We start from the raw sequence: 13328 nt of genomic DNA on the forward strand, positions 1-13328 counted from the left end.
CAAAGTGCATATATTTTTATACTATATACTTAGAGAAATCTTATACTAAAATCTATTATAGATTTAAGCTTAAACTGCGCTTTAAAATAAATTAAAAAAATATAAGATATAAAATTAGCTTATAAATTAAATGCTAATATTTTTGTAATATTTATTTTAATTTATTAAAATAGTTATTTCTATTATTGAAGCTGGAGGTGGTTTTGGAAATTCTGGGTGCACGGGCCATTTAGCGCCATTTAGCGCAGCGCACAGGCCACATCTGTTTAAATAGGAATTTTTATCTGTTCAAATAGGAAGACTCTATTTGAAACTCCCTTCAAGTAGCTCTTTTTGGATGAGGTGATGATGCCAGATAAAATAATACATGTGCGAACGCCTCTTGATCACTACGGCGCACATAAGTTTTACTGCACAACGACTGGAACAAAGCAAGACCTTTATTCAATTTCAGTTGTTATTCGCACATGCCGAACACTAAGAAAACAACTTCTATGATAACTAATATCATGGTCAAGATGTCGAGTTAAGCTGGCCAGCTTAACTTTACTCGTGTTAGTTCGAATTTACTTCTTCCTTTAGCTTCATCATTTTTTGCACAGCTTCTCTCTGAATCATCTTCATGTGCCAATTGTACCAGTTGGGAAACAATTGCTTCCTGTCGTTGGCGCGGATGCGGCTTCGGCGTCTCCTTGAAGTACAACATCTAACATGAGATCCCACGGGATGAAAGCCAAATCCGCGAGAGTGCATTTATCGCCTACAAGGAACTCTTTTCCCCGCAGCTCATCATCAACAGTTCGCAGCGTTCTTTTAACAAGATGTTGAAAGTGAGCTACCCCATCGAAATTTTTCTTGTTTCTCATCTGAAGAGACTGGATAAATGTAAGCCATGCAAATCCAACAAAAATGGGGGGCGGAGCGGGGGGACTGACCTGCGCATAAAACGGTGCCTGTGTGCTGCTTTGAAAGCCGAGGTATTTGTCCACCAGGTATTTATCTTGTTCTGTAGCTGGAGAAAGTATATTGTTCTTGTCATATTGATCCAATAGGTAATGGTTGATGACGTTAGATTCCGTTAAGATCATGCCTTCATCTCATGGCGTCAATTTCTATTTGTTCGTTTCTGCTGTTTACGCTTCCAGTTGCTTACCTGTTGCAGGATCGTGGATTAGTGGGACACGGCCTGCAGCATTTTTCTTTAGGAAGCTGGGATGCTCCACCCCTCCCGTATCATTGCCAAAATCTAGATATTCTGTTGCGTATGGTATTCCGAGCTCCTCGAAGACAATCACATTCTTCCACGGATTTGGGCCGATCTCTTTTAGATAGGTTAGAGTTTCTTCTGATGCAAGGCTTTTGATTGCTTTATCACTTACTGTGCGACCAGAACTGAATTGGCTGACTCATCGTCTCGTCTGAAAAAAGGCTGCTTCAATTCTTCTTTCGTTGTTCCTGGTCGTCTAATGTTCAACCGGTAATGAAACGATAACATAAAAACCCAGCCGGAAGAGGGCTATATATGTATATTGTATATACTTGTAGGACAAGTTTTATTTCGCGCAATTGATTTGCCGATTTTACCTTCTGCCCACAATTGAGTACTTTGGTGGCGAATAGTGAACCGCTGGTGCTTTTAGATTTTGGACTGCACACACAACATCAAACGCAACACGACAGTGCGCCAACACAATAATCCACAGCGTTATAAGCCAACTTAAATCCCGACAAAATGTTTGAAATGGATATTCCATAGTCCCACTTGATTCTACTACATGGCGAACATCAGAAGCAATGTGGCAACGTGAGGACAAAATAATGCTTAGCACAACAAATCTTGACAACAGTCTGAAAAGGGGTGTACCAAAGTTCCACTTGATTATAATATGTACCACGTATCTAGCTGCAGAATACATGATGGATTGTATTGATCTCGTGGCCATGCCCCTTGCCAGGGCAAGCTACCTGCAACAAGTTTGGGCTGACTATTACTTCCTCCTACTACTTGATTTCCCGCTCGATTATGCAGGAGTCTGTTACACTCAGACTAGCAATGGATCATCAAACGGGGAAAAGGTGTTGGAATTGCCGCTGTGAGTATATCTCCACATTGAAAGACATTTTTACTCCAGAATCTGAACTTGAAGGGGCAGCTGGTAAGAAGTCATGCGACAGACAGGTTCCATCCTGTGGGAACTGCCTGAGACGTGGTATAACGTGTGAGGGATACGGAATGCTTCTATCGTGGCCAAAAGAATCTGACAATCGGAGATCCATTGTCTGCATCCCCGAAATCGAAGTACCCATACATAAAAGGCCCCTGTACTTTATTGACCTGGGTCATCGAGATTTGGAGCTATCATTTGAACTCCGCAATTCCAGATGGAGTGGTCAGTCTGAGAGCAAAACGAATTCTTCAATAAAGACTCATAGTAACATTGTATAGACCTTTGCCAGAATCACTTCGCCTACGAAGTAGCTCTACCGCATTTCCCAGAAGCGCCTTCATCCGACATTGCAGATCCACCCACTGGTGGAACACCGCAAGGTACGTCCGGAACAGTAATCCACAGATACAGCGATTAATCGCAATTGAACATGGACAGGATGTGACGAGATGGGAGTCATTCAAGTTACTTTTGGCGAGAATGTAGATGACATCCAGCAGCTATTTAGGGAGATGATTGCAAACAGCTCGGCGTCGGCTACCATAGCTCTTCGCCACGCGCTGCTAGCATTATGCTTTCAATACTTAGCCATTACTCCAAATGCTATTTATCATCAAAATCGGTCGATAAAAGGCTTACAGAGTGCTATGGAGAAATCATTGCCGTGGGATCACGAAGAAGCTTTCCCAATGGTAGCAGTTAGTATGCTACTCAGTTTGTACGAGGTACACTGGCTGCTACCCTTGTCACACTAACTGAGTATTTAGAGGTTTGCTGGTATTTACTTGTAGCTAATGCATATGATACAGATGGAAAACGGCGAATCTTCACTTCGCTGGGCTATATTTTTCAGCGGTACTAAGAGAATCCTTGACACCATCTACAATCCGGAGGAGACTTACGATGGCAATGCAGCAATTATCATGGACTGGATCTTGTATTGCTCCACCATGTATAAATTCAGTGTTCTTCATTGGCTTCGAATAGACGAATTGCAAACGTGGCTGGAGAGACAGAAGAAAGTAATATCAAAGCCTCTCCACTCGGCTCGCCGCCAATTTGTAAGAATCAGCTGCCCACTCTCCCTCTCTTCAACCCTGCCCCCTTTCTCTTGTGAATTTAAAGAAAGGAAAAAATTTCCTTCGACCTAATACATGATTTATAGATCTTGCCCTCTTGGGGATGCTCTCTAGAGCTATTGGATATTCTACACGACATTTTCAACGACGTCCACGATCGAGATACCGAACAGTACAATTCTCCAGAGCACACTGCGAGATTAAATACCCTTGAATGGCGACTACGATGCCTGAGCCAACGTGAAGAGCACGATATCCCAAGCGCGAATGCACCATCGTACAACAGTCGAGCAGCAGAGTTCTACCGACTAAATGCGCTACTTTATCTCGAACGAGTTGCCCGTGGCAGTCCCCGAGACGCCCAAAAGGTTGTTGAGCTTGTGACAGAAGCCTATACACTACTGGATTGCATGGAGACTTTCGATCGTCCTTGGCCGCTCTTTGTCTTGGCCCTCGAAGCATCAACGGAAGACAAACGACGGACAGTATTGCAGGTAATAGAGTCAGTGTTAGAGCGCCTACCCTTACGAAAATGGGTGATGCTACGAAGAATGGTACAGCAGGCTTGGGGCCAGAGCGATTTGGCCGACTTTCAGAGTTTAGATGCACTGGTTTTATATAGATCAGTGATGAATGTGCACCGTGTGCCACCTTCTTTTATCTAACCAGAAGACAAAACAAAAATCAAATTCAATAATATTGCGAACACATTTTCTTCAAGAAAAATACAGAAAACACTTCTTAAGCTTTGATTTTGCATTAATACTGATCTCAGCTAGATAATCAAACAGGGTATACAATCGCAGTATAAGTGATACGGACTAATATGAACGCGTAACGACCATAGATCTCGAAAGAGCGCAATCATAATGGAAAGAGTTGAGTAAACAGTAGCTGGATATAAACATGTAGACGTGAAAGCTTCATCTCTCCCCTGATTTCTCCCAACTGGGCCGACTTCTGGTGATAATTACTACCCCGTAATGTCCGGTAGCATCTCTTAGGGATACTTCGCTTACATCCTTCATCACACAATGTCACAGTCGCATTGAGACCGTTCGAGTTCGTTGTGCCGTTTCCAGCTCCCCGAGCGAGATTCCCCATTATTGAGTAATATGTACTCCGTATTCCAGAGGATAGTTCAGAACTTGCATGTGGAGATGGGCTTGTTTCGGACGCGGCGCAAAAACTTGCTTGTCACAACCAGGCCGCTCCGCTTTCTCTGTCCAGGCAAATAAGAGCTCACCATCAGACCCGGTCGCGTGGTTGGATCGCAATATCGGGGAGTCATTGTTGTAACCGAATGAAAGCATGGCAGTGGCGCTGGACCGGCGCATCAGATTTACAAATTGCATCTGAGAACGGCTGAGAAGATGTCGACAAACTAGGTAAGCGCCGGCCTTCAACTACTGCTTGTCACTCTTAGCCTGCCTCCAAAGAAGGGAAATCTTTGCCGTTTTTGACCGCCGGACCAAGTAGAATTCCCAATTTACGCCAGACAACGCCCGACATCAAGCATCTAAGCCACGAATAAAAATCCTTATGGTCGTAGAGTAAGGAGTGCAAACCGTTAGGTGTGGGCGGCAGGTTCATTCATACCCTCCCTTTACGACGATGAAAACTAAAAACAACGGAGTAGCTGTATAGGGGGATGGTCCTCTTGCCATGTCCGTCGACACAAACAAAATTCTGATGTCATTAGGGTCTGAAGCTTTGTACGAGAATTGGACACATGGAGCTGCGTAAAAGTTTCTTATATTTTCTCGTTTTAGGGTCACATTGACAAGGTCGCCTCGTTTTCAAAACACAAGGAAGGTTCTCCGGTCGGTTCTCCGAATGGATTCCTACGCAATGCAAAAAGGTCCGGAAAGAGACGTCTCATAGCCGGAGCTATACGAGCTACAAGGAAATGGCTTTTTCGGATACTTGATTGAAAGGAATAATGGTAACATTTCCGCTGTGGTCATAAGTGGTGCGTCATGATTATGAACAATGATTTTCACGTTACTATTTCTTTTTTTCCAAATACAGGAGCTGTCTTCATATCATCGCCACCAACTCAGGCGAAAAGAAGCAGCCGTCAACGAATCGATTCTCCTCCGTGACTTTCAAAAGCTTTTCCAAAGTAACATCTCCGTTATCCGCAAACGTATCTGTAAGCTGAGGCCAATCGATGAAACACGGGATAAGTTGATCAAGGAAGCTCAGGTCCTGACTTTGGAGCTGCATGATGTTCCGCCGGCTTCTGAGATACTGAACGGGCGTCATGCCGACGCACTTCTTGAATAGCCGATGGAAATACCATTTCGACATGTTGGCCTGTTTCGCCATTTGGCCTAAGCTCAACTGGCAAAGACTTTCGTCACTGATGACGGCTGTTTCCCACTCTTGCAGGAACCCTCGAATTTTTTGCACAGACTTTTCCTCCGGCATGAGCCCATCTAGCTGGGGTTTACACCGTTTGCAGGCACGGAAACCTGCAGACTGCGCTTGTTGACCAGTTCTGTAAAATAAAACATTGCGGCGAAGAGGCAGTCTAGATTTACAAACTGGTCGACAATAGACCTTTGTTGCTCTCACGGCCGAGACAAAGCAGCCGTCCGCACGAATATCGCGGGCTTTCACAGCCTGCCAGCGAGAATCGTGGTTTTCGTAGTCGGGCAACCAAGTCGCCAGTGAGATGGATTGATGTTCGTAGTCCATATTTGCGACACCAAACAATGGATTTTGGAATATGATGTAGATACGAAGGAACATAGCCTGTCAAAAGCTTCTAGTAGTAGCTATAACTATATAATAACGGCCATTCTATCAACATCGGACTTGAGCTAATACAGTTAAAGGAGCTAATGTATATGAGTACTCCGCTCTTTGTCATTACGGCCACCTCTTCCGGTATACTACTAGGTAGAGACGAACATACTGGGTGTCACTGCATCCGAAGCGAAGCGCCGCGGCTGGCCGGGCGAAAAGCTGAAAAATAAAAGGTTCCTTTACGGAAAACGTCTTTCCATTTTCACAATGTTTTAGTACACCAGTAGACAACTGCCGAATTCCACGATATTTTCTAGTTGGTTGACATAATATTATCACCTCTCTTTCAAAGTCTGCTCTCTTAGGCCTCTCTAGATGTCATTTAACAATCGAAGCAATTCCACTCGGTCCCTCGCACCTCAACAAGCCCGAGCATAGCAGTATAACCGTTACATGTACCGATCCGAGACTGCCTCATCGACTTCCTTACCAACGCGCAGGGCCACCTTTAGACAAACGGAAAAAGCCCGACGAGGTACTAAGCACTAAATACCATAACCCGCCGATGAATAATTTGCAATGAACGATGCCTGTGACCGGAAAACTCCGAGGAGCGGGTGCGGCTTGTAAATTTCTCAAAACACGTTTTCCGCCAAGTCCGATATGCGGGTGTTAGCTGTGTCTCATCACTGGAGAGATCCATGGATCCATAACCGTGTCGGGGCTCAGTGCGTGTACAACGAACTACGGCGCTATATTCCCCGCTACCTAAACGTATTGAATTAATACCGAAAAATATTGGAAGCAAAACATGTGTGAATATTATAAATCACCGGAAAAAATTAACGGTATCTAATACGGAACTGAATGACCTAATCTAAGTTCAAAAATCATACCCATATTTCATTTCATGAAAATTTCCATGAGCCAATAAAGTTCATCAACTTGGAATTCGCAACTATCAAGTGACGGCCGCTCTCCATTGTGCCATTAATGTGTACTAAGACGATACGAACCTCTGTTCTTTTTTATTACTTAAATGGTAACACGAATTGGACAAAATTATGCTTGTAATATTAATTACCTATAGCAAAAGACACACATGATCTACGTATTTTCTCCTCGCTGATCATAGGATTTCTTCAATATTTGATCTTCTATTACTTTCCCTGTTTTTATCACCTTAGTATTCGGAGAGGGTTTCACAGAGCAGATCTCATTTTAACCAATATCATCTTGTCACTTGTGTATATTCTCTCGATGTCTCTATCTGCCCCTTAACTCCTTGAGGCTTTTATCCCTCTCACAAAATTCTACCCAGTAGTTAATGTCTCCTACACAACTTTTCTCCGCACGTAAAGTCTAAATTGGCTTAACTCTAAAGCAAGCAGAATGATCGTAGCAGTCATATAATCCTGATTGGTTTACTTACCTTACCTAGTACTTTGTCATTTGTGTACTGTCGTCACATTGATGGCATTTATGGATGTCTCCCCTCATCATCGCATTTCTTCCCAATCTCTCGCCCAACTTGCATCATTCGACATCCAAGTTATTTCATGTACACCACGTTACATGTCGTGCCTTTGACGCTATTTATCGCACCCAAGCGATTTTTTGTTAAACAGATCATTCGAACCATGTCTACTCATTACGATGCCATAATTATTGGCTCCGGCCAAGGCGGCACGCCACTCAGTATGGCTTTCGCACAAGCAAAATACAAAACTGCCTTGATAGAGAGCTCTCATGTCGGCGGTTGCTGCATCAACGAAGGATGTACCCCGACAAAAACTTTGATTGCATCTGGAAGAGTCGCATATCTTACACGTCGCGGCCCTCAGTATGGCGTATTTGCGAATGCTGGCGCCGATGCTACCACTAATGATGTTCAAGTGAATATGGAGATTGTAAGAAAGCGGAAGCGCGACATTGTCGACAGTTTTCGCTCCGGAAGTGAGCGAAGGCTGCGAGAAGCTGGAGTGGAGCTCATCATGGGCACAGCAAGTTTTAAAGATGAGCGTACACTCCAGGTACGCGGTCTGGATGGCCCCGAGAAGAGCCTCACTGCTGATCGCATCTTCGTCTGCAGTGGAGAACGCCCAGCTATACCCAAGATTGACGGCTTTGATGCGGCTTCTTTCCCACCAGATGCCATACTTGACTCAAGCTCTATCCAAGAGCTAGGGGTGGTACCATCACATCTCGTGGTTATTGGTGGAGGTTATATTGGACTCGAATTTGGACAACTCTTTCGCCGATTGGGTGCTGCTGTCACGATTATTCAGCGGGGTAATCAACTGCTTCCACGTGAAGATGCTGAGGTTGCAGAAATAATGCACAAGGTGCTAGAAGAAGATGGTATCCGCATTCTTCTAAAGGCGGCCCCTACAGCTATCCACCCTCATACCAGCAGTCAAGATCCGGCCACCAAAGTCTCAGTATCTGTCTCTGTGTCTGGTCAAAATGGTCAATCTGAACTACAGGCGTCCCATGTTCTCTTCGCTGCTGGTCGCATGCCCAATACTGAGAATCTGAACCTGGGCGCGGCTGGTATTGAGTCGACTGCTCGCGGGCATATCGTCACGGACACGCAATTACGCACAACCAATAGCCGGGTATGGGCTCTTGGCGATGTTAAAGGAGGGCCAGCTTTTACACACATATCGTATGACGACTTCCGTTTGCTACGTACCAACTTGCTTGAGGAGGGAAACAACACTACAGCCGACCGTCTTGTACCTTACGTCGTCTATACCGATCCACAGCTTGGACACGTTGGCCTACACGAGCATGAGGCCCGCGAAAAGTTTCCTGATCGTAAAATCCAAGTCGCCAGCATGCCAATGTCATATGTTGCACGTGCGCTGGAGACAGACGAATCGAGAGGGTTAATGAAAGCCGTGGTTGATGCTGAGTCCAAGCAAATCCTTGGATTCACTTGCTTGGGGATCGAGGGTGGTGAGATAATGAGTTTGGTAGAAATGGCGATGATTGGAGGTGTCAAATGGACAGCGTTGAGCAATGCAATATGGGCACACCCCTCGCTGGCAGAAAGCTTGAATAATATTTGGAGCTTTTTAAAATAGAGTGATAGGATACCATTACATCCCCCGTACCAAAATCACTCTACGAACATCCGGAGAAATCGGCGGATAATAGTTAGTATGATAGGTTTGTCCGCTAAATCCGTAAGAACAGTCACGGAATTAATTTATTTACTTGATATTTTCCAAATCCGACGACAGACGTTGGTACAGATTTACAATTTGAAGATTGGAGTTCGCATCCATCTTCCTCGGGCGGAGATAGCGCCACGCGATATATCCGAGGGAAGTCTGAGCAGGCAATATGTTCTCTTTCTATAAGTAGTACTTCATTATTGCCATGTATCTATTCTCTAATGCCTTTACCATTCATCGTTTCCCCTCCCATTGTCACAAACAGCGCAAAAGACTTATGCAATCCGCAGCACACAATCGCATCAGCCAAGATGAGTGATCAAGAAGATACTTCTCGCGAGACCAACGCGCCTCAAATAGCAGCATATGTCAAACCTCGCCATGATACATATCCTTTCATAGATCCTACCAGTGCCAATTTAGCTGGTAAATCTGTGTTCATCACGGGTGCCTCCAAAGGTATTGGTAAGGCCGCTGCCCTGGCCTTTGCGACGGCTGGCTGTTCCAAAATTGCAATTGCTGCACGATCTCCCCTAGACGATGTCGAAAAGGCCATTAGAGAAGCTGCAGTCAAAGAAAATCACCCTGAGCCTCTGATTCTAAGCCTAACTGTGGATGTAATATCGGAAGAGTCCGTACGAATGGCCGCTGAAGCCATTGAGCAGGCGTTTTCCGGAAGCCTCGACATCTTGATTTGCAATGCTGGCTACCTGGAAGATTGGCGAAAATTAGCTGAGTCTCAAGCTGATGATTGGTGGAAGTCGTGGGAAGTCAATATGAAGGGCACATACCTCTGTCACCGGTACTTTATACCGCTGGTGCTCGAGTCGCAAACGAAGACAATCATCAACTGCAGCAGTATAGGAGGCCATCTCATTTTGCCAGGTGCCTCGGGTTACCAGACCGCGAAATTTGCAATGGCTCGTTTTACCGAGTTTGCCGATAAAGAGTATCATCAGCAAGGTCTGATTGCGATCAATCTGCATCCTGGCGGCGTTGCTACAGAATTGGGTCAGCGTATGCCAAAATATTTGCACCAAGTTTTAATTGATCCACCGGAGTTGGCTGCTCATACGTTTGTATGGCTGGCTAAAGAAAGGAGAGAGTGGTTGTCTGGTCGATTTATTAGTGTGTGCTGGGACATGCAAGAACTTGAGCAGAAAAAGGATGAGATATTGCAGAAGAATGCGCTGAAGGTTCGAATAGTCCTTTGAAGTCAAGGAGGTTAGCCAATCAGCTCAACGCAGACAGCTGATTCGGGCTATATATGAACAGGGGAGGATTACCGCCACATTTTTCATCTTACCGTATCATAAAGAGAAACAAGATGATATCAAACTTTAAGCTTTCGTCACTTGACTAAAAATGTTGCACGAATGTGATATATTCCTTTAACTATGGGTGTAGATATTTGACATTTAGCATTCTACTTGAAGAGCTTCTAATTTCTCTTTACCGCACCTCAACACAAAATTTCCTCCAATTCTGCCAAAGCATATATTTTGGTGAGAAAGTCGTCTTGGACATAAGTTCTGAACAATTAGACGAGGCATCATTAAATGCGCGGATGCGGGCATATAATGGCTACTATGACAGAAAGATTGGCTTGTGTTATATCTATGCAACAAAACAAGATCAATCAGACAGCAAAAGAATAGTGCTGCGATATCTGAATAAATGTATATATGTAGAATACTCTACAAACATTTCTATGTTGTAGAATATGTAGTTCAATAGTATGCGTTATAGTGATGACAACATGCCGGGATCTGAAGGTTTTAGGTGGGCTACTGGAGCACAATTGGCCAGATTTTTTGCTTGCCTGATGATGCATCCAATCATCACCTCTATGAGATCTATTTACCCATAGAGGAGGAAAGACCCGATAAGCTACGTGCAATCATGCTGAAACGTTACTGGTTCAGCTTAATACATGCCGAATTGGGTTGGAACTGCCGGCTCAAAACGTTGCAAAGTTGCAGTAGTTTTGGCATTATAACCGCCACTAGCAGCGGTGACACTTTTAGCGCATTAGCTCGTCCAGATATAGGCACCTAGAGATTCTTAATAATGGGTGAACCATGGCCCATTGGATATGTTTTCGCACATAAACACTGATTACATTGATACCAAGACCCCTGGCGATTGCGTAAACGGAGCACAATATCACTCAATGAGGAGGCCAGGCATTGCGTGATAGATCCAGAAACTCCCCTCATATGCCTTCTGGTTTATGTAACTCGCGGTTTCGATCTTCCGTTTGGCAATATATCATGATCTCGGGGCAGCTTCCGACCGACATTTCTCTCCACAAAATCGTTATGGACATTGATAGATTAGAACTATAAAGATGGCCTTCGTCTGCCTGCTTTCAATTTCTCTTGTCCTCATCCAGTGCACTCGATAACGGGATCCGGGACCTCATCTGGGACTAGAATCATGAAGTTCCTGACGACTCTGGCCCTTCTGGCGCCATTGGTGGCATCGCGCTCTGTCAATGTAGAAGAATCACTTGGCCCGCGTACGGAAAAAGTCAGCTACAATGGGTATCAGGTCTACAGTATAAGAGCGGCGGATAAGAGCGAAGCTGAGTTCATTGAGAAACGATTCGCCACCTACCACACAGAAGTTACGAGCCGCGGATTCGAAGTCGCCATTCCTCCTAATGAAGTCCGCAGCTTTAATGAATTGGGTCTTAATGCACGCCTGCTAAGCGACGATCTTGGGGAACAGATTCGACGCGAGAATAAGGCTCCCGTCTACAAGCGTTGGCTACACAAGGCCGGCCATCTACCTGACCTGTCCTGGTATCAAACATACCACCCATACGAGGATCATCTCCAGTACTGGGATGACTTGGCTGCAGCCTTTCCCAAGAACTCTAAGAAATATGAGCTTGGTTTATCGTATGAAAACCGCACCATATACGCTTTTCACTTGTTTGGCGACAAGGGTGAGAAAGGCAACAAGCCCATCATTCTGTGGCATGGTACCGTCCATGCTAGGGAGTGGATCTCTACAGCGGTATGCGTCTCAGAATAATCCGCGCTTCTGTAACTGGTCTAATGAGTATTATAGGTGATTGAATACTGGGCATGGCAGCTGATCAACGGATACAAGACCAAGAACAAGGAGATTACAAAGTTTCTGGACTACTATGACTTCTGGCTTGTTCCATTCCACAACCCTGATGGTGAGAAGACACTGATAATTACCTTGTAAAGTAATATGCCGATATTGATCTCACCCATAGGCTTCTCTTACACGCAGACAACTGATCGAATGTGGCGTAAGAACCGACTGCCTCGCAGTAACACCACTTGCATAGGCACAGACCTTAACCGCAACTGGAGCTTTGAGTGGGGTGGTGAACCAGGCACTGGAGCTGCGTCCACCAATCCATGCTCTGACACATTCCAAGGCCTAGCCCCAGGCGACACTCCGGAGAACATCGCCGTATCGAGTCTTTCAAACAAGCTTGGAAAATCGCGGAAGGGAATTCGCTCCTACATTGATCTCCACAGCTATGGTCAGAAGATCCTGACGCCTCCTGGTTGGACTTGCAATACCTCTCAGTATCCCGCCACCCTCCCTCGCATGCTTGAAGTTGCTGAAGGCTTTGCAAATGCTGTGCAAGCATTTGACAGCCGAAACGAGACTTACCAGTATGGTACGGGTTGCGATATTGAGTACTATTCCGCCGGCAATGGTCGCGACCACCACTATGGTGCCTATGGTGCAGACCATTCTTGGACCCTCGAATTAGATCCAGTGACCAGTGGTCAGGGTGGTTTTGTTTTGCCTCCTGAAAACATCTGGCCCGTTGTCCAGGAGCAATGGGCCGGAGAGCTGTGGTTGCTCAATAATGTGTGGAAAAATTAAGTCATTATCAAGCTATTGTTAGCGCACAGTTATAGCTACTGAGCTGCAATTAGTGTATTGCTCTAAAAATAGCAGAAAACTACTATGAGATGATCTTCCTTTATCTCGCTGTGGTCTACGTTCTTTGTCTTTTAACGCCTGTCTTTGTGAACAGATGTAGAGTCTTTTCTTCGACTGCCAGCGTGATCATATATTTCCCTTTGCATGTATTGATATACTAGAATGAGTCCTATACCAAGTTTGGATCGTAGGGCAACGCCTTA

At 45.0% G+C, this 13328-nt stretch overlaps 6 protein-coding genes across 6 annotated transcripts; 4 read left to right on the forward strand and 2 right to left on the reverse strand.

The window, feature by feature from the left end:
• Positions 1-470: 470 nt before the first annotated feature.
• Positions 471-1410, reverse strand: M431DRAFT_13041 (hypothetical protein; the record flags this gene model as incomplete). Its single annotated transcript, XM_024912451.1, has 4 exons — positions 471-875; positions 936-1090; positions 1154-1321; positions 1380-1410. 4 exons carry the CDS (start codon positions 1408-1410, stop codon positions 621-623), a joined length of 609 nt encoding a protein of 202 aa, XP_024778158.1. The 3' UTR covers positions 471-620.
• Positions 1411-2617: 1207 nt separating this feature from the next.
• M431DRAFT_75059 (hypothetical protein) lies at positions 2618-3912 on the forward strand (the record flags this gene model as incomplete). The annotated part of the gene is made up of 3 exons (XM_024922303.1): positions 2618-2893; positions 2978-3229; positions 3334-3912. The coding sequence occupies 3 exons, from the start codon at positions 2618-2620 to the stop codon at positions 3910-3912; spliced, it is 1107 nt and encodes a 368-aa protein (XP_024778159.1).
• A 1558-nt stretch (positions 3913-5470) lies between these two features.
• On the reverse strand, positions 5471-5902 carry M431DRAFT_67442 (hypothetical protein; the record flags this gene model as incomplete). The annotated part of the gene is made up of 1 exon (XM_024921732.1): positions 5471-5902. A coding segment is annotated over one exon (432 nt), but the record flags the coding sequence as incomplete, so codon positions are not given.
• A 1658-nt stretch (positions 5903-7560) lies between these two features.
• M431DRAFT_490112 (hypothetical protein) lies at positions 7561-9090 on the forward strand (the record flags this gene model as incomplete). Its single annotated transcript, XM_024916761.1, has 1 exon — positions 7561-9090. One exon carries the CDS (start codon positions 7561-7563, stop codon positions 9088-9090), a length of 1530 nt encoding a protein of 509 aa, XP_024778161.1.
• A 404-nt stretch (positions 9091-9494) lies between these two features.
• M431DRAFT_75664 (hypothetical protein) lies at positions 9495-10397 on the forward strand (the record flags this gene model as incomplete). Its single annotated transcript, XM_024922372.1, has 1 exon — positions 9495-10397. One exon carries the CDS (start codon positions 9495-9497, stop codon positions 10395-10397), a length of 903 nt encoding a protein of 300 aa, XP_024778162.1.
• Positions 10398-11622: 1225 nt separating this feature from the next.
• M431DRAFT_105686 (hypothetical protein) lies at positions 11623-13065 on the forward strand (the record flags this gene model as incomplete). Its single annotated transcript, XM_024911592.1, has 3 exons — positions 11623-12207; positions 12262-12376; positions 12437-13065. 3 exons carry the CDS (start codon positions 11623-11625, stop codon positions 13063-13065), a joined length of 1329 nt encoding a protein of 442 aa, XP_024778163.1.
• Between the last annotated feature and the right edge of the window lie 263 nt (positions 13066-13328).

This window comes from Trichoderma harzianum (assembly GCF_003025095.1).
Source record: "Trichoderma harzianum CBS 226.95 unplaced genomic scaffold M431scaffold_2, whole genome shotgun sequence".
Classification (NCBI taxonomy): domain Eukaryota; kingdom Fungi; phylum Ascomycota; class Sordariomycetes; order Hypocreales; family Hypocreaceae; genus Trichoderma; species Trichoderma harzianum.